Source organism: Haliotis asinina, chromosome 14, assembly GCF_037392515.1.
Source record: "Haliotis asinina isolate JCU_RB_2024 chromosome 14, JCU_Hal_asi_v2, whole genome shotgun sequence".
Classification (NCBI taxonomy): domain Eukaryota; kingdom Metazoa; phylum Mollusca; class Gastropoda; order Lepetellida; family Haliotidae; genus Haliotis; species Haliotis asinina.
The window spans coordinates 44,490,609-44,508,372 of record NC_090293.1 but is presented as its reverse complement, the minus strand read 5'-3'; the positions used below and the strand labels follow the sequence as shown (position 1 = coordinate 44,508,372).

General features: G+C 42.3%; 2 protein-coding genes and 1 pseudogene across 3 annotated transcripts in view; 2 read left to right on the top strand and 1 right to left on the bottom strand.

Annotated features, from left to right (window-relative positions):
- LOC137261071 (ADP-ribosylation factor-like protein 1) overlaps positions 1 to 17,764 on the top strand; it is a 382,131-nt gene that overhangs the window by 289,797 nt on the left and 74,570 nt on the right. The gene's annotated exons all lie outside the window — the stretch shown is intronic.
- Positions 1 to 17,764, top strand: part of LOC137261961 (ankyrin repeat domain-containing protein 17-like) — a 45,004-nt pseudogene that overhangs the window by 10,352 nt on the left and 16,888 nt on the right.
- LOC137261070 (serine/arginine-rich splicing factor 7-like) lies at positions 754 to 16,918 on the bottom strand. Of its 2 annotated transcripts, none has more exons than XM_067798737.1 (6): positions 16,913 to 16,918; positions 15,880 to 15,920; positions 12,678 to 12,818; positions 11,030 to 11,166; positions 4,327 to 4,506; positions 754 to 3,918 (listed from the first exon to the last, which is right to left on the bottom strand). In XM_067798737.1, exons 1-6 carry the CDS (start codon positions 16,914 to 16,916, stop codon positions 3,732 to 3,734), a joined length of 690 nt encoding a protein of 229 aa, XP_067654838.1. In that variant the 5' UTR covers positions 16,917 to 16,918; the 3' UTR covers positions 754 to 3,731. The 2 variants fall into 2 exon arrangements, with proteins under 2 accessions (XP_067654838.1, XP_067654839.1); XM_067798738.1 differs by having other exon boundaries at positions 12,732 to 12,818.

Here is a 17,764-nt window from a genome sequence, read left to right as displayed (position 1 = left end):
TAGGGATCACAGGCATGATACTGAAACGAAACAACATGGGCGGGTAATGACAAACATGACCACCACTGTAGCTGTGAACATGGACAGATACTGTCATATGTCAAGACAGTGATGGGTGTTTGCGTCATAACCTTTTCTGACCGTCATGGGAACATGGACCTTATTTTACAGATGTCTATGCATATAACATTGCAATCGGATAACGCACTCAGATGAGAAGCACGGACATGATACTAACAATGTAACCACAGCACAAACTAACATGACCATAGTCCTGACAAAGATGGCCACAATTGTACCTTAGAACACGGACTGGCTGTGTTTGTGTGTTCACTTTGTTATGTTTTACATATTTTTGTGCATGTAATGTTGTAATGAGATACTGATGTTCATAAGGACAATGCTGACCGATGTGGGAACATTGAGAGATATTGATGTTGATAAGCACAGTGCTCACCAACACTGACATGGCACGAATACAGTGATTGACTATTGATCTGTACAGTTGTGATGAATTAATGTGTCAGTAACTTCACAACCTCTGCTGCCAAATCACCTGCGTTTTTCACGGACACCCCTGGATAGAAAACATGGACACAGTTTTGACCAGCATGGTCTGATCCAGGATCACACAGGATAAGGGAGTCTGAATTTACAAAGTAGGTCAATCACCATCACCTTTAAAATCCTGACACTTCGGTGTTGCTGGTTTGTCAAGTTACACCTTAGAAAATGAACACAAAACAGGCAACAGACATCTTTTGTTGGCTTTTATTCACAACAATCTCTTATAATAAAATTTACTGACAAGCATTGTTGATAAAATATCAGTCACATGAGATAAGCACCTTTTGACTTCAATGAAAATAACTGGCATTTTGTGACTAATAAATGCAAAATGTTGTCAACTTTGATCTGTCTCAAAAAGTATGGAAACAAAGAAAATGAAGCTGTTATTTCAAGCAACTTATTGGATCATCTACCACGTTTGTCAACTGAAGGAAAAGGGTCTCCATCACTGCCAGACAAACAAAAGGAAACTGTGGAGATCTAGAGTTAGTGATACAAATGAAAACACACAGTCCAACTTGTGGACATTTACAGCAAGATTGAAGTGAGACAAATCATTTGACATATTCCTGCCCTCAATCAATGTCTTCTTCCTGCTTTGACATGTTTTCATTGACAATTATTTGAATTAAACAGTCTAGAACTCAAACATGTTACTAATAAGCACAAATGATAACAGACAATGTTAAATATACAAGTTAGCACACTGGATTAACAACATGAACCAATGCATGACATTTTTTCATGGCGTAATTTATGTCAAAACCATCGAAGTAGCATTACATCACACACTGGAGTATCATGTACCAAACTGGCGTAAAACATGACATTTTGTCACAACACATTATTCAAGACATCAGGCATGTTGACTTAAACATGACTGAATGCACAGAACATCTGATAACACAGTCTCTATATCACCATTGCCTTTCAGTAATCCTACACTGGAGCCATGCCATGGACCTTATTACCCACCCTTGGTTTTCACTGTCATTTTATCAACCAGCTTAACCTTGATATTGAGAAAAGGGAAAGGGAGGCAACTCAACTCATTACCCAGAAACCAAAGCCACCAGCTAGTGTTAATTGACATTGAGACATCTTTTCCATCAACTGATTTTCAGTTTTTCAATACTGAATTTCTAAAGAGCTACATATTCAAAGGGACTGGACTAAATGTTGTTAATATCGTCAAGGCCGAGGCTTTTTGTAAGTCACATTCTGTTGGGTATGTTAGAGGCAAAAATGTCCTCATAAGACTAAAGGGATTCAGAGTTAGTATAGGCTTACTGAAATAAAAAGATATATGATATGGGGTACAATGAGGATGCATAAAATGTTAGACATCATACAAGTAAGATGACAGTAAGATGACACATGGCTAACAACTTGCTTATGCAAGGTGATGTGTTCTGACACAATGTCTGCAGCACATGTTGTAACGCAGTCTTGTGTCATAATATTCACACATACAATGTTGTGATGCATCATGTGACCAAATTTGTATGACACACAACATATAAAACTCCACAACCAATCAAAGTTCAACATGTGCCAAATGCCATTATGAAGCTTAAATGAAGTACATGTTGAAAACAAAACCCAAAAGACAGTAACAACAGTTATTACCAACCATGATGTATCTCAAAATTGTCATTGGGAGGTTTAACTAATTAACGCTGTCCTCAGCTATAGAATGTGGACCAGACCATTCTGTGATTGATGAACATCAGTCTATGCAACAGGACAGCATAGAGATGGATTTAATGCCACTTTGAACGGTATTTCACTGAGTGTATGTCTCATTGGTGCCAGAAAGGCCCAGATACAGATGCGAAGCACTTTGTTGAAATTGTTGAGCAGATAGAGGCGAATCAAAGATTACATAAACTTCATATTTGAACACATCAAACTAGAACCAGTGTGAAGGACACTAACATTAGGCTAAATGAACTTTCAACTAACATGGAAATAATAGGCTAAATAAATAAAGTGAAATATTTCTCAGGCATCGGCGTGTCACTTTTATTTGTGAGTATAACAATTTCTTATTGCCATTCTAACAAAATAATTCTTGACTTGGCCACGTCCCGATCATCCATTTGTCCACTATAAGAACGAATGTCTATGAGAACGAGTGTGACTGAATCTACAACTTATCAACACTCGCTAAACTTTCCAACCTGTATTTCAGAGAGAAGAAAAATAAAAATCTGTTCCTCCCTCATCACTTTTTTTCTATCAAAAATTGTGAAAAAAGTCCTCCTGTCCTCGTCACTTTTGAAGAAAATGTGCCTGAGAAACATTTAATTTTTTTTATGAAGCCTTAGGGTTTTTTTTAACTTCCTCAAGAAGATGAAACCTCTTCCTCAAGTTATGTAGGAGGTCTTCATCGCAAGGATATTGTTTTACATACCATGCTAAACTGCCATCATGAGAGGATACAAACAGCTTGCTTTGTTCCTTCGTCATCAATCCACACTTTACAGAGATGTTCACAGTGATGTGTGCCAACATTGGTTGATTGATTAACTAAAATTTAATATACTGTGTATCAAGGCAGCTACTCTCTCCCCTACCCCCCAAACAAAAACCCCAAAAAGAACACCCTCACAACAAAATAACCCCACAGATCAATGGCTCTCTTTCTGCTCTATACAGTGGTCAATCATAAATAGATCATAAATAGTATTAAACAATATTTGCTGGTCATTCTGTCATGCCCACATGCAAATTAGATCTTATCTGCCCTGGGCCTAAAACTAACCACCATGACCCTTTACTGTCAAACACTGCCTTTGTGAATTCTGCCGTGGACAAGCAACACCAACTTGAAAACAACAGTAATTCAATCATCACCCTATCAAAATCCTGTTTTCGTGAAATGAGTGCTGTTTTCTGGTGATAAATGTTTTCACAAATTCTAGTATTCTAGGGTAAAGAAGTAAAACATGATATTTCTCAGTTATCTTTGATGCAAAAATACATTCTATGGTAAAACAATTAGAAATCCTTAAAATGGATGGCATCTTGTCAAATGAAATACAAGTAACTCATGTTGACTGTCTTGACTTACAGAAACTCTCTAGTTCCTTCAAAGATGTTGGTTCCCCTCACAGCGGAAGGGTTGGGACAATGCAGGTAAATAGACTTTGAGACATTCAATCATCAGCAGGACTCTGAGAACCACTCCTTTCTTTTTCGCTTCTTGCGGGGGATGAGGCTCGAGAGGCATCAGACTCACCACGATCTTCTTGCTCACCATTGGTTTGTTCCACAGATTTACTTTTTGAACGACTTCGGGACTTAGAGCGACTTTTAGACTTGCTGACTGATTTCTTTTCAGACCTGGAAAAAGGAAATGGATCATAATAAGTCATGATGTCAGCGTTACCTATCTCAGCCTAAATAGAGGAAATGACAGTCCAACTGACAGATAAACAAAACAATCGATCTTCCTGACAATTGAAGCTAGTTCACCAACCCAACACTACTGCATTATGCTGGACTTGACAACCAACCATTAGGTAATAATTCTGCAAGCTAATATTACCGAATGTTGACAAGAAAACCCCACTATTTTCAGCAACTGTTTATTCACTGTTGACAGTGTTGCAATGTCGCCCAAGTGCATCACCCAGAAGCAATCGTACAGAAAAAAGCAGCTTTTATTTGAGACACAAGAGACACTCAAGAGCCTCATGACGTACGATGCAGAGTGTCCTTGTGACAAACACACAGAGTAAGATTCCTCACCTGCTTCGAGAACGACTCCGTGATGCCCTCCTCTTCTTGTCCCTGCTACGACTTCTGCTTCTGCTGCTGTGGCGACTGCGTTTACTACGTCTATCACGGCTTCGGCTGCGACTTCGACTCCTCTTCCTCCTGTCTCGGCCCCGACTTCTTCGAGATCTGGATTTGGATCTGGATCGGTAGCTGGATGCAGAAATACTCAAGTGTATAACTGAGTTCAACCTCTAGCAGCTTGAAATACTCATAACTCACTAACATAAGAGTGAGTCACTAACTAGCATGGGTTGTGGAAAACTATTTCTGACCCACGTCTTTAAAGGGGATCCATAGAGCGAATGGTGGTATCACACCACTGATAACAGAGTTTTAGCAACTCACACTCCAGCCATAACACTACTGGTACAAAACAGAAAATAGTGCCCACAGCATATTCTACACAAAGAGGATACTTGGGCGTTGCCCCATTACATAGTGACACAAAAACAAGGTCGCACATTGTACCTTCCCTATGTTTTTTAAGTCAAGATGAATTCTGCTATAATAGAGAGACTTCACCAAAATTTAACTAGCAGACATGAAGAAAATTGCTGAATTTGCTTTCTTAACTAGGAACCCATTAATTTTAATTGTTCTCAAACTTTTCAACTGATTTTTCATAACAAAATGACAACAAAAATTTATGGTTCAGTGTAAAGATAGTTTACGTAATACATGAAAGAAATGCCTCTGGAATGTGTTAAATTAGAATTATGTATTATTCAGATTTTGTTTTACTGAAGGATTAATGTTGGAATTATTAAAATCTAAATATTTTAGATATTTAAATACTTACCTTACCATAGGTCTTATGCATATTACCTCAAGCTTCGCTAGAAGAGATCAGACAGTCGTTGATATGCCATTCCCTAGATAGCTACCTCATGTAATCTACGAATGTAGTCACGGAAGTGACGTGATCTCCCCACTTGCGCAAGCGCGAACAATCCAAAAATCACCTTTACTGGCAACAGGAAGGTCCGAAGAGTCCAGAGTGGGGAGGAGTATCCAGCGTTGGGAGGGAGTCACCGCCCTATGGTAAGGTAAGTATTTAAATATCTAAAATATTTAGATTTTAATAAATTTTTAACTTACCTTACCATAGGTCTTATGCATATGGCTTCGACAGATGGATGGTGGTGTGGAGGACCATCCCTCAGCAACCAGTGCACATGCATTAGGAGAACCTGGGAGACCAATGCCAACAGTCACAGGACAAACCTGGAAGCAGGACAAAGAGTAACCCAAGGGAACTCCAAAGAAAAACCAACGCACCCTGAGGGTGAGGTTAATCTTAAGACCAACGGTAAGTAACAGTGTTATTACCTAATGGGCGGACGTCCAGGTAAGTTGCTGGGCAACCACCAACGGACTGAAAGACTGTAGTCCCTCCATGTCCTCAACTGCCAAGTCCCTCAGGTAGTGGGAAGCGAAGGCAGTAGACGACTTCCAAAAGCAGCCTTCCATAGTTTGTGGCACTGTGCAATTTCTATGGAGAGCCATGGTAGATGCCAACGCTTTGATCTCTTGTGGGTTGTTCGCCACCGGATGAGGTAGACGCTTGGCATCAAAAGCCGCCAGGATCGTAGATCGAAGCCATAAGGCGACTGTGTTCCTGTTCACCTCCCCTTTGCAGGTAGTCGAAAGCGGGATGAACAGTCTTTTAGGGGAACGTCTCTTAGAAGCCAACTTCCGGATGTAACATCTGATGGCTCTAATGAGACACAGCAGCTCCTCCTCCAAGTCATGTTGTCCCAAGACTGCAGATGACAGAGGAATGGAGAACAGCCTGTCTGGCTGTCCAGGGAGCTGATTCTTGGCCACAAAATCTAACAGGAGACCCAAGTGGGCTGGTCCATGCCTCGACTGCTCCAAGCGAACCTGCGTGACGTCCAGGGCATGAATTTCACTAGCTCTAGCTGCGGTAGTTAACGCTAGAAGGAAGACCGTCCTTTTTTTTGGACAAATACACGAAGGAGGCTTCCTCTAAAGGCTTATAAGGAGGTCCTCTAAGATGTTGTAGGACGATGTTGAGGTCCCAAACTGGAGGACGAAGCTTTCCGGTCCTCCAATTTGCAGGCCTCGAGTAGCGCAATAAGATCTGGTACCTTGGAAATCTGTTTATCTGCTTTAATCCTCAAGACGGAGTTCAAAGCCGACAGATAAGTCCCCAAGGTACTGCCTCTAAGATGCTTGCAGTTATGCAGGAACAGGAGGAAGTCGCTAAATACTGTGGAGAAGCTGTCATAGGGTCTTGCGATCTTTGAGTGCAAAAACTCTCAAATGAGCGCCACTTGTCGTCATATAAGGACCTAGAGGACATTCGATGCGCACAAGCTAGGACGCTTGCCGCGCACGAGGAGTAGCCCTTTACTCTTAATGCCTTCTGCAGATGACCCAACTGTAAAGATGAAATCTCAGTGGGTCCGGATGCAGCTGCCGACTGTGCGGATGTCGAAGCAGACGTAACTAATCTGGGAGCTGGTACGATTCTCCACTGGCGAGATGACGCAGGTTGGGGAACCATGGCCTGGCTGGCCACCAAGGTGTGACCAAAAGCAGTCGCAGGATCGTGTCGATCGCCGACGCCTACAGGTCCATAAAGTGACTGAGTGGAAACCCTGTGCTCCAGGGCGATTAACTTCGCCACTTGAGATGAGTACCCCTTGGCCCTCAAGACTATCACAGATGGTCCAGATGCAAAGATGAAACCGTGATGGATCCAGGTGCAGTGTCCAATTGTGAGGATGGTACAACAATTGGTCCCACTCTGGAAGCCGATTATTTGAAACGTCTCTCGACACAACATATTCTCTGTTGGTGATAGACGTAGGGGGCGAGATAAGGCGTCTGCCATGAAGATGCAGGCTCCTGGTATGTGAGATACTTTTTATTTGGAGGATCAGACTCGAAGGGTAGAAACAACAAGTGTAGTAGAGGTCGAGGCCTCCTTGACCCTTGTTTACCTAGAGGGCTACTATTGAGTTGACCGTATGGATCATCAGTAGCTTGTCTCTCGGTGCTGTTAACCAATAATAGACATGCATCACCGCTTTCATCTTCAACTGGGTGATGTGAAGAGATAGAGCTCCACTCCCCCAGAATCCTGCTGCAACCTCCTTGACTAGATAGGCACTCAATCCTGGTAGAGACGTGTCAACCTAAAGATGGTTGTTGAATGACGGCTCTAATATGTAAGTTCCAAACATTGACCAGCGAGTCTACCACTGCTGTGGAGTCCAATGTCGTAAACCCGTCTTGAAATCATGATCAAGAAAACGCTGTCATAGACGTAATAGTAGACGTCTACGTCTGATCATATCCTAAGGTGACGTGAGCAAATCGAGTAGACATTATCACTGACATAGTGATAACGGAGAGAGTACAGCTTGCTTTTAACATCGCCTTGAACTTCGACCCCCGAACCTGGGACGGCGATGTGATGAATCAAATCCCGCGGATTTAGTTGAAGCTGACTTAAAAGCCTCATAATGAAGTACAACTCTCTCAAGATAAGCTTGTATGCCATTAAAATGCGTCATTCTTCGACTTCAGAACAACCACGCTGTACATTATGAATGTGTTGACATTTCAAGAAGTCTATTTATAACGGACCGTCTGTCCGATCAGAAACTGCCATACATCGCTGCACGCCTCCTGATAAGCAGCGTTGAGACTACTGTTAGAGGATTTCTATGCCGACTAGAGAAATCCAATGCCGCTGTAGACTGCTAGTCTAGAGTGTAAACGACATCTTTCCATCGTAAAATGACTGTAAGTCACTGCAGACAACTTCCTTACACTAGAATAATAACAACACATTCTGCGCAGGGCGTTGTCCCTCGATGACCAATCAAATTGTAGATGTAACGACCCTGGGATCCTTGCAGGGTGTTGTCTCTTGGGCACCAATCAAAATGTAGACGTGACATCACCGGTGTAGCAGGTAACTGATCATCATGAAATCTTGTAAACGGTGATACCCTGCTAGCCTATAGGCTTGACCGTAACCATGCTGTTTGCGAGCACGTGTCCAAATGAGTAAAGCGCGCGAAAACCCTTCCGCCGCTTGAAACTGACGTAGACAAATTGTTTTTCAGATAGATGTGTTGGAATTTTCCCCGAAGATAAATGCCGTCCTCTCTTGTAATAAGAGGTGTAGTTCGGCGTGTCACTTTGTTGTTGTCTCGAAAAATCTTCGTGACGAAATGAGTAAAGCACGTGAAAGAAAACTTTCTCCGCTTGAAGTATATGTAGACAAATTGTAACGTAAGGATCTACGAGGATGCGACCAGTCCCTCCCAAGGACACCCAATCTCCCGCCTACGGTGATCGATCCTCGAGGCGTTGTCTTCAGACAAGTCCATCGCCGCCGCCGAGGTAGATGCAGACAACGGCTTAAGCATCCTCTTGAGTTCAGTCTCAATGGCCACCCGCTTAGAATCCTGCTCTCTATGAGAGAGCCGCGAGGAGCCCAATAACCGCTACAGAGATTCAACCAAGACAGCCACGCTGTCCGCAAAAACCAGGCTGTATATCTTGTAATCTGACTTCCTCGACTTACACGCTTAGAAATTCGGATTAGTTGACAATTTCGCATAGACCGCATGTAATACAACCATGGCGTCCGCCACCATAGGATGAGGCGGGATGAGTAGTTCCGGCAATAATGAATTGCTGCAAGGTTGCTGGAATCAGCCGAAGACGAAGGGCAGTCAAGTGCCATCACCATCGCCGTCGCCTCCTACCTCTACCTCCTCCCAGGACATGGAATTCGAATCACGCTGCAGTGTAACAGACGGAGTCGATGTATGAGCAGCAGATTCCTTGGATGGGATCCAAGGTGGTTCCGGCAACCGCAAACGCCGAGGTCTAGAGGAACGTCGAGGTGATATGGACTGGGAGAGCAAGTAACATCTTCACCTGGTAGTAAAGCGAGAGTCCACATTCAAAGGGCGTCGCAGGGACCGAGAACTCTGACAAAGACTACTGTGGAGGGTACAGGATCGTCGACTCCCAGGGAACCTGGAGCGCGATCTGCGCCGAGAGCTCTCTGCCTCCAAGCGCCGAGCGCACCCTTCATCCAACTGTCGTTGCAAAACCTCTTCCCTGGACAACGTATGCAACACCCTGGGTATACGGTAAGATGCAGGTGCAGGCGCTGGCGCTGGCACAGGGTCCGGCGTCGGCGCTGGTGTCGGGACAGGCGCTGACGTAGACATAGGCGCTGGCGTAGGCATAGGTACTGGCGCAGGCATAGGCACTGGCGTAAGCGCTGGCGCAGGCACAGGCGCTGGCGTAAGCGCCGGCGTAGGCATAGGCGCTGGCGCAGACATAGGTGCTGGCGCAGACATAGGTGCTGGCGTAAGCACAGGCACTGGTGTTGGCATAGGCGCTGGTGTCGAGACAGGCGCTGGTGTCGAGACAGGCGCTGGTGTCGAGACAGACGCTGGCATTGCAGCAGCACCGGGCGTCAGGAGGGAGCGCAGGAACCTCTGGACCTCCGGATGAGACAAGCATCCGGACGAAAACAGATCCACGATGGAATCCGAGCGAGGTGGTTCCGGGGACAAACGCACAGGCGTCATGGACGAACGCCCCATCCCAGGCGTCGGCACAGGCGCTGAAGGCGGTTGTAAGTCAGGGTCGTCCGGCAGAGATCCCAACGACGACGCTGGAGACAACCTTCTCTTCCGCTGTGAAAAATGCTTCCTCTTAGCCGCAAAAGAAGCCTTGAAACCAGCAACCAACAACGCCTCGCAGTACTGGCAGCGTCCGTCAAAAGAGCAGGCCAGAGACGCACAATCCGGGCACCAAGGGTGGGGATATTCGCCGATTGCTGCCCCTAGCAGATAGTGCTAAACTGGCGAGACATACACAGTTAAGTGCAACAAACAAAACATAACAATGCGTTGAAACCAACGCTAGGCGGTAGAAAAAACACCCCTATACCAGAAATGCAGCACCAACGCACCCCCACTATAAAGTAGGCACGCCCGTTAGCTCGTGACGGCGAAGGGCAAACAACCAAAAAGGCTGCCTGTGTACATCGCAACGTGGCACGAAAAAACATATAAATGCAGTGAAACCTGGGCAAAAATACTAATCGACATGGAAAACCACATGGAGGAAGAAAACCAGCAAGATATAATACCCCCACGGATGCCATGCCTCACTCACACATGACGCGGGCGAACCCACCCCGAAGTGAGAGAAAAAAACAACACGAGGTAGCAAAGTAAGTGCAGTTAAAATATTACTTACCTTAACACGCACACCTAAGGGATACAAACCATACCTACCCGTGAGGAGACAACTTTATTGAACCACAAAGTAGGTAAACTAAGCGAACCAAAAACGTCCGAACAGACGAACGCTAGAAGTAAAATTGATTTTGGATTTTTCACGCTTGCGGGAGTGGGGAGATCACGTCACTTCCGTGACTACATTCGTAGATTACATGAGGTAGCCATCTAGGGAATGGCGAATCAACGACTGTCTGATCTCTTCTAGTGAAGCTTGAGGTAATATGCATAAGACCTATGGTAAGGTAAGTTAAAAATTAGCATATTATGTAAACATGAGACACTATGTTTATTCAGACTTGAATACAATGGCCCTATCGATGTATTGTCAATGACATAAGACAACAAACAACATCTAGAGTTACCTCCCCCTTCTCCTCCTTGGCGATGGTGACCTGTATCGGCTGCTTCTACTCGACCTCCGAGGTCCAAAGGACCGGTCATCTGGACAATCTCGGGCCCAGTGTCCTGGACGGTGGCAGCGGTAGCACTCATCATATCCCTGGCGAGGAATCAGCAAAATAACTGTATTTCTCATTTAAGAAATACGGGAATATAGAACATATCTTTTGTCTGAAGTGTACAGATTTAATTTCATAAACCATTGGGAGGAGGTCAAAGGAAAATTCCAAAGTTTTAATTGCCAAAACACCAGACAGAGTGGGCAGGAAGGTACGTCATATGTTTATCCTGAGTACTTGAGTACAGCAGTCACCTATATGCAGTTGTATACAACTGAGGATGTTCTGAAGTGACATTTAACTAAATAGGCACAACAGCTCAGAAATATAGTTGCACAATATTGTTGTCTTGACAAAGTGAATAAGTGAATGGGTTGGTGCGTGCATCGTGCAATGCCATTTCATTCCACCCTCAGCAATATTTCATCCATATTGTGGCATCCTGAGTATAGTCAAGTCTGAACTATACAATCCAGTGGTTAATACTATGAGCATCAATCTACGCAGTTGGGATATGATGACATGTCAATCAGCTGTAGGTTGCCTCTTACAACAAGAATTGGTTACTGAACATCAAATCTAACCAGGGGATCTTCACAGGTTTATTGATAAAATGACCAAGGGATGCCATCACTTCCAAGAATCATTTAAAACAGGTCTGATTAAATGGAGCCATTTTTCTGTCAGATGCATCATAATATTTTCAAGACACGATGAGGCCACTCATACAGTACCAAACACCATACTGCATGGGCATTCTCAAAACGCGAACAGCACCCAAGCTGCTTGTGAAGTGCTCAGGGTTAACAGTCACATGACTAATACCACCGGGTATCCATTTTTTGCTTGGTAGAAAGATGCAAATTTGAACGAACTCACATAAGAGCTCATGTGTCACATGTGCTCCATTGTGGGGCCGGACTGAAGCCCTGGAAACTTTCAGGAGTTAACATGGCCATCTATCCAAGAACTCTCTGTGACCAACATTGTGCAACTTTACCTGAATTGTAACCTGGGCTCTATGACATACCACCTGGGCTCTATGACGTGTACAATAGAGGTTTCCATATGGAGTGTTTGTTGTTTAACACCAAGCCAGTGGCAAAAGAATAACTAATTCTGGACCCGACAATCCAATGATTGATATCAGCAGCATGGTTCAGGACCTTGGGGTACACTGACATGCCAACAAGAAGATAATGGAGTTTGAGGATCACCTAAGTCACCTCTTCCAGAGAACATGCTTCAGACAAATTGTAACCAGGAATTATGATGGGTCAACACTGCCAGTGAGTGAATATTGTTTAATGCGGCATCAGCAATATTGCAGCTATTTACAGTTATGGGTTGACAGGAGAACAAACAAGGATCGTTGCCTCAAACCCACGATTCTCGAATCCAAAGGGACATAACTCTGCACTGTCCAACCACCTTCAACAAATCACTATTAGACACTGTATCAAAACATTGAAAGATCAAAGCTGTTGTCAAGTACAATCCAGCAACAAACAGGATAGAGAAATGTAAGAGGTGTGGACCAATCTATTCTTACATTATCCGCCCTACGGACCGGCTTCTCTACCTCCCAGTTGAATGGCTGTCTTACCAAAGGTCGCCTTGGGTTGCCTTTAGCCCACTCCACTATAATGCTTGAGCCACACAGTTCCCGCCCATTCTCATACTTGACTGCATCCTGAAATTGGTGAACATGTGTGAGGCACTGTCCTTGTCCAATAAAGCCACAACAGGGTCACAAACAGCATACAAATAACATGCCTGGTTTGAGTCGACAAATCCCCTTGCCTATTTCTCTATCTCCACTAACTTTAAGTCATTTCTGCACCTAATTCCCCCACATATTGTAGAGGCATTGCTACGACCTGTCAACCTTTCTTCAAAATCATATCTTACTGTAACATTAAACGTTCCAGTCTGAAATTTATCCAAATACAAGCTGAAATGTTGACAGATGTAGAATAATCTCTAGCCTAAATTCACATATCTCAAACTGGGTCAATACTGTCATATTGAATTGATTTAGGATGAAGAGAATTAATCTGTAAATATTTGCAATCAAACTCGCGTCTGCTCTTTTTGACATCTGCTCTTGAAAAGAAATTCATACTTTCCAGCAGACATAATAACGGAAAAATATCAGTATCAACATCAGTTTCAGATATGTGACCAAAGCACTTCATACTTTTGACGTTTTTAAGCTTAAATAGACTTCATGCATTATAAAAGCATATTAATAGTAAAAGTTATTTCACGAAGTAATCCACAAGCATTTGCCTCTACTAAAAAACTAAACCATTCTACATTTCAGTGTTGGACACAAAACGTATCTGTGATATCATAATGAAACACAAGGCCACCATAAATTAATCATCAGTATTTCACCCTTTGAACTTATAACCAAACACATCACGCATAACAGAAATACAAAAAAAATATAATATCATGAATCAGTGTCTTTGTTCTTTTAATGCCACACTCAGCAATATACCAGGTCTGCAAATGTTCAAGTCTGGACAGGCAATCCAGTGACTGACATCATGAGCATCGGTCATTTGGCTGCATCGATATGCATCGACCGAGTCTGCCTGACAACCTGATTCTATTTATCAGATCTTACAACATGCATGATGCCCAACCTGCATATACCAGTAATATAGCAACATATGCTTAGTTAAGTACATCCACCAACAGCTAAGTTCTTAAAATGGTATAAGTTGAACAAACATGATCACATGACATCATTTACACTGATTTCTTCTTATTCTTTATACAACATTACAGAGCCAATTCACCTAATGAAGGAGCAAGAACAAGCTCTGAAACATTGTATAAAGAATAAAATGTTATCTCTCAAAACAGGTCATGTATTCAAGCTATATCACTAGTTGCCTAAACAGTTCACTTGTCAAAGATTAGAACACAGTAAATGTCTAAAATATCTGGACGAACATCTAATGATTAATTTATTGTGGCCGTAGAGCTACATTGTACTTTAATAAGGGAGGTCCCGGGGTAGAATAGGCCTTCAGCCACCCATGCTTGCCATACAAGGCGACTCAGCTTGTCGTAAGAGGCGACTAACAGGATCGGGTGGTCAGACTCGCTGACTTGGTTGACACATGTCATCGGTTCCCAATTGCGCAGATCGATGCTCATGTTGTTGATCACTGGATTGTCTGGTCCAGACTCGATTATTTACAGACCGCCGCCATATAGCTGTAATATTGCTGAGTGCGGCGTAAAACTAAACTCACTCACTCACTCACTTTAATAAGGGAAAATTACACTACACAGTCTAACAAAGCGTTGCTAACCCACACACCCATGAAAATACCTCAGGAGAGCAATAGTAACAATTAACCAAATAGCTGGTCTTCATATCAGACAAACTAATAGGAAAAAACAACATTACACAAACACAGAACATAGAAAACAAGTGAGAAAAGAATGAAAGTACAGTAACAGTCAACATCAACATGATAACGAATGGCGAATATACTTCAGGTAAGGGGCCAGAAAGATGACTGCTTCTTCGTGTACAGGAAAATGTATCATTCATATTGAACATGTAAATATACTGTAAATATTCTTTTGTTTTGTTGGGCATATTGCCAAAATTGATATATAATTTTCCAAAAAGATTCACATTATGGAATTGGCTGAATGACACAATGTATTTTGTAGTGTTGGTAATTTTATTTCTAACAAAGTCCATCTTTGTGAGTCTCAATTTCTCTAGTCACCAAAGCCCTGGGGATGTGATAAAATAACATTAAACACTGCAACTGCCAACAGAGGTACGGCCCATTATGCAAGGATTTTCCCTCAAAAAATGTAATGGACATAATATTCGACAAAAATGATCAAATGTTTGATCACCTGATCAGTTATCCACTAACGTCATATTGTAATACACTGTCTCATCAGCCGTCTCAAATGCCGAAATTTCTCAGTTCATCATGACATGCTTCCTGGCCTCCAGACCCTTCGTAAACAATACTAACCTAACAGGAAAGTGTAAGCAGAAGATACAAATTGTTGTTTATACACATACTGGTAACCATGGTAACAAGGGCAAGCCGCCTGGGCGCGGCAAGGCCTAGATGTTGGCGCGAGTAGCCGGCAAGTGTAGAACCACGGCAAGGTCTCATGGTCAGAGTTTTGGTCACATGATCGGGGTAGGAACGATTCTGGCGAAAGGGTTGTACCCAGGGAACTATGGCTAAGGCCACGGAGGAACTGGCCTGGCTCAAGGTCAAGGTCATTGGAGCCTGGCTAAAGGTCATGGTCATTGCTGCCTTGCTAAAGGTCATGCTTTGCCGTGACAGGATCAGGGGGAGCTGGCTTGGTGGGTAGCTATATAGTACATTGCATTCAATATTAGAGTCATCACATCAGTTTGGAAATTTATTCAAATACACAGAGTTATTCATCACTTTGAAACAGATCGAAAATAGAGTTCATTTAAAGCAAGATAAAAGGTGCAAAACTTATCTCATCAAACTATTTGATTACAAGACTCTGGAAACATCATGATCACTTTTCTTTTTACTCTTACAAAGTTAAAATGGACCAGATGGAGACAATTATTAAATGTTATTACAGTCATAGTCAATCCAGTGAAGAATATATACTGTTATGTACTGACGATGAAACTACAAAAATCATGACCTGCTAATTCATTATCATTAAACTTAGCAAATGAGAGTTTCAAACCGCCTGATGTGTGTATTTACCTCTCCGTCTCGACGGTCTTCAAAATCAATAAAAGCATAAGCTGAAACACAGGCATGGATGCTGGAATTAATCATGGCAATATGACTACACTACTCAACAGAATTTAAGAACACCACATAATGCAGATGACTATACTAACACATTCAGCCTTTATCTGAATTCTGACTGGTGTCACCTGGCTGTTCTACTGTCCAAGCAATTCATTGATCTCAAATGAAATGAAACTGATTATATGCTTAAATCAAATTTGATGAATCTGCATGTGAATTTCGTGGTTTGCTGCTGTCAGCAATACTTTGACAAACTCACTCAGACTGTTGGCTGGTTGGTTTGTTTTTTTAACGATGAAATCAGTAATATTCCAGCTATATGACTATGGTCTGGAAATAACTGCATCTGGACCAGACAATCCACTGATCAACAACATGTGCATCGTTCCATTCAAGTGGGATACAATGAAAGGCAACTAAGTCAACTGATACAATCACAAGGTAACAGAGAAGGTTTTGCTGGTCTAACATCATAAAACCAGCAATATTTTTCAACACATTTCACAGTTCAGTGTATGCATGGTTTAGTGCAATATTCTGCACAATTCAAGTATATGTCTCTGCAGCTGTTTGTCCACATATTGGATGAACAGGACTATGTTCATATCATACATCTGAAACAATTCAACAGTTTCTTATTCAAAACCTCACTCAGCAATATTCCAACCATATGAAGCCAACTTGTTTTGAATCAAATCTTGACAAGTCAATGCAGTGATTTCCCTCATCAACTTCCATCAATAGCTTATAAATGGGATACCTAACATGACATGAATTGTCAGCGAGCCTTCCCAAACAATCAAATCATACACCTTGTATCACACGCCTAGATTGATGATGACAGATCTAATCTGGATTTACACTGAATGTCACTGGAGTTGGTCTCACCAGAGGGCTTTTAAATAATTTGGGAACAGTAAAGTTAATGAACTAAATGTTTTCATTAATTTGTTTAGTCCTACCAAAATACAGCAATTCTCACCCATTTCAGCACCTGAAAAATAAAGTGCAGCAGTAAGTTGATCGCATCAACAAAGTTTGAAATGAAGTTAAATGAGTGAGCACTTAAGTGAGTGGGTTTTACGCCGCTTTTAGCAATATTCAAGCAGTATCATGGCGTGTACACCTGAAATGAGCATACCAAACTGTACCCATGTAAGGAATCGACCCCAGGTAAGTAGAGTGATAAAGGAATGTTATAACTCTACCTCCCCTGAAATGCAGCTAAACATGAACACTCATATCTGCACTGAAAATGAGCAGGGTCTGCTCAGTACAAAGTGGTCAGTAGTACTTTCTTAGATGCCAATATTAATTTTAGTCTCATTTGAATCTTGTTGAACACTACTGTGTTCAATATTGCAGCTGTATGTGGTGAAATTATCAAGATGGGACCAGACAACCCAGTGACTGACAACATGAGCATGTATCTACAGAGATTGGGGTACATTTATGGACAAATTGCACTTTAACAATAACAACAAACCATTTTTGTCATGATGTTTAGTCAGGGTCCATCTTCTACTAACTCACTGACTCTGGTCTATTACGTTAAAAAACATTTGGTTATGGAAAAGGAAGTGAGCGAGTGAGTGAGTTAGTATTTAACGTCACATCGGCAGTATTGCAGCCATATCGTGACGAGAACGATTAATTATGAAAATACAAATGAATTACTAGCACGGACATTTTAAAACCCTGTCAACGAAGGACAGTAAAACTGACTAGAATATCACAGAAAAGAATATAAAACTAGTGAATAGACCTAAAACAATGTATCTATAGAGGACAGTACAATATAAAAATGAGCTATAGGTTGCCAACAACTGAAGGT

Coding starts and splice junctions, on each gene's coding strand:
- LOC137261070 (XM_067798737.1), bottom strand. Junction 11,167..12,677: donor CGGTCCGTAGGGCGGATAAT/GTAAGAATAGAT, acceptor ATTCCTCGCCAG/GGATATGATGAGTGCTACCG. Junction 4,507..11,029: donor CCAAGGAGGAGAAGGGGGAG/GTAACTCTAGAT, acceptor TTCTGCATCCAG/CTACCGATCCAGATCCAAAT.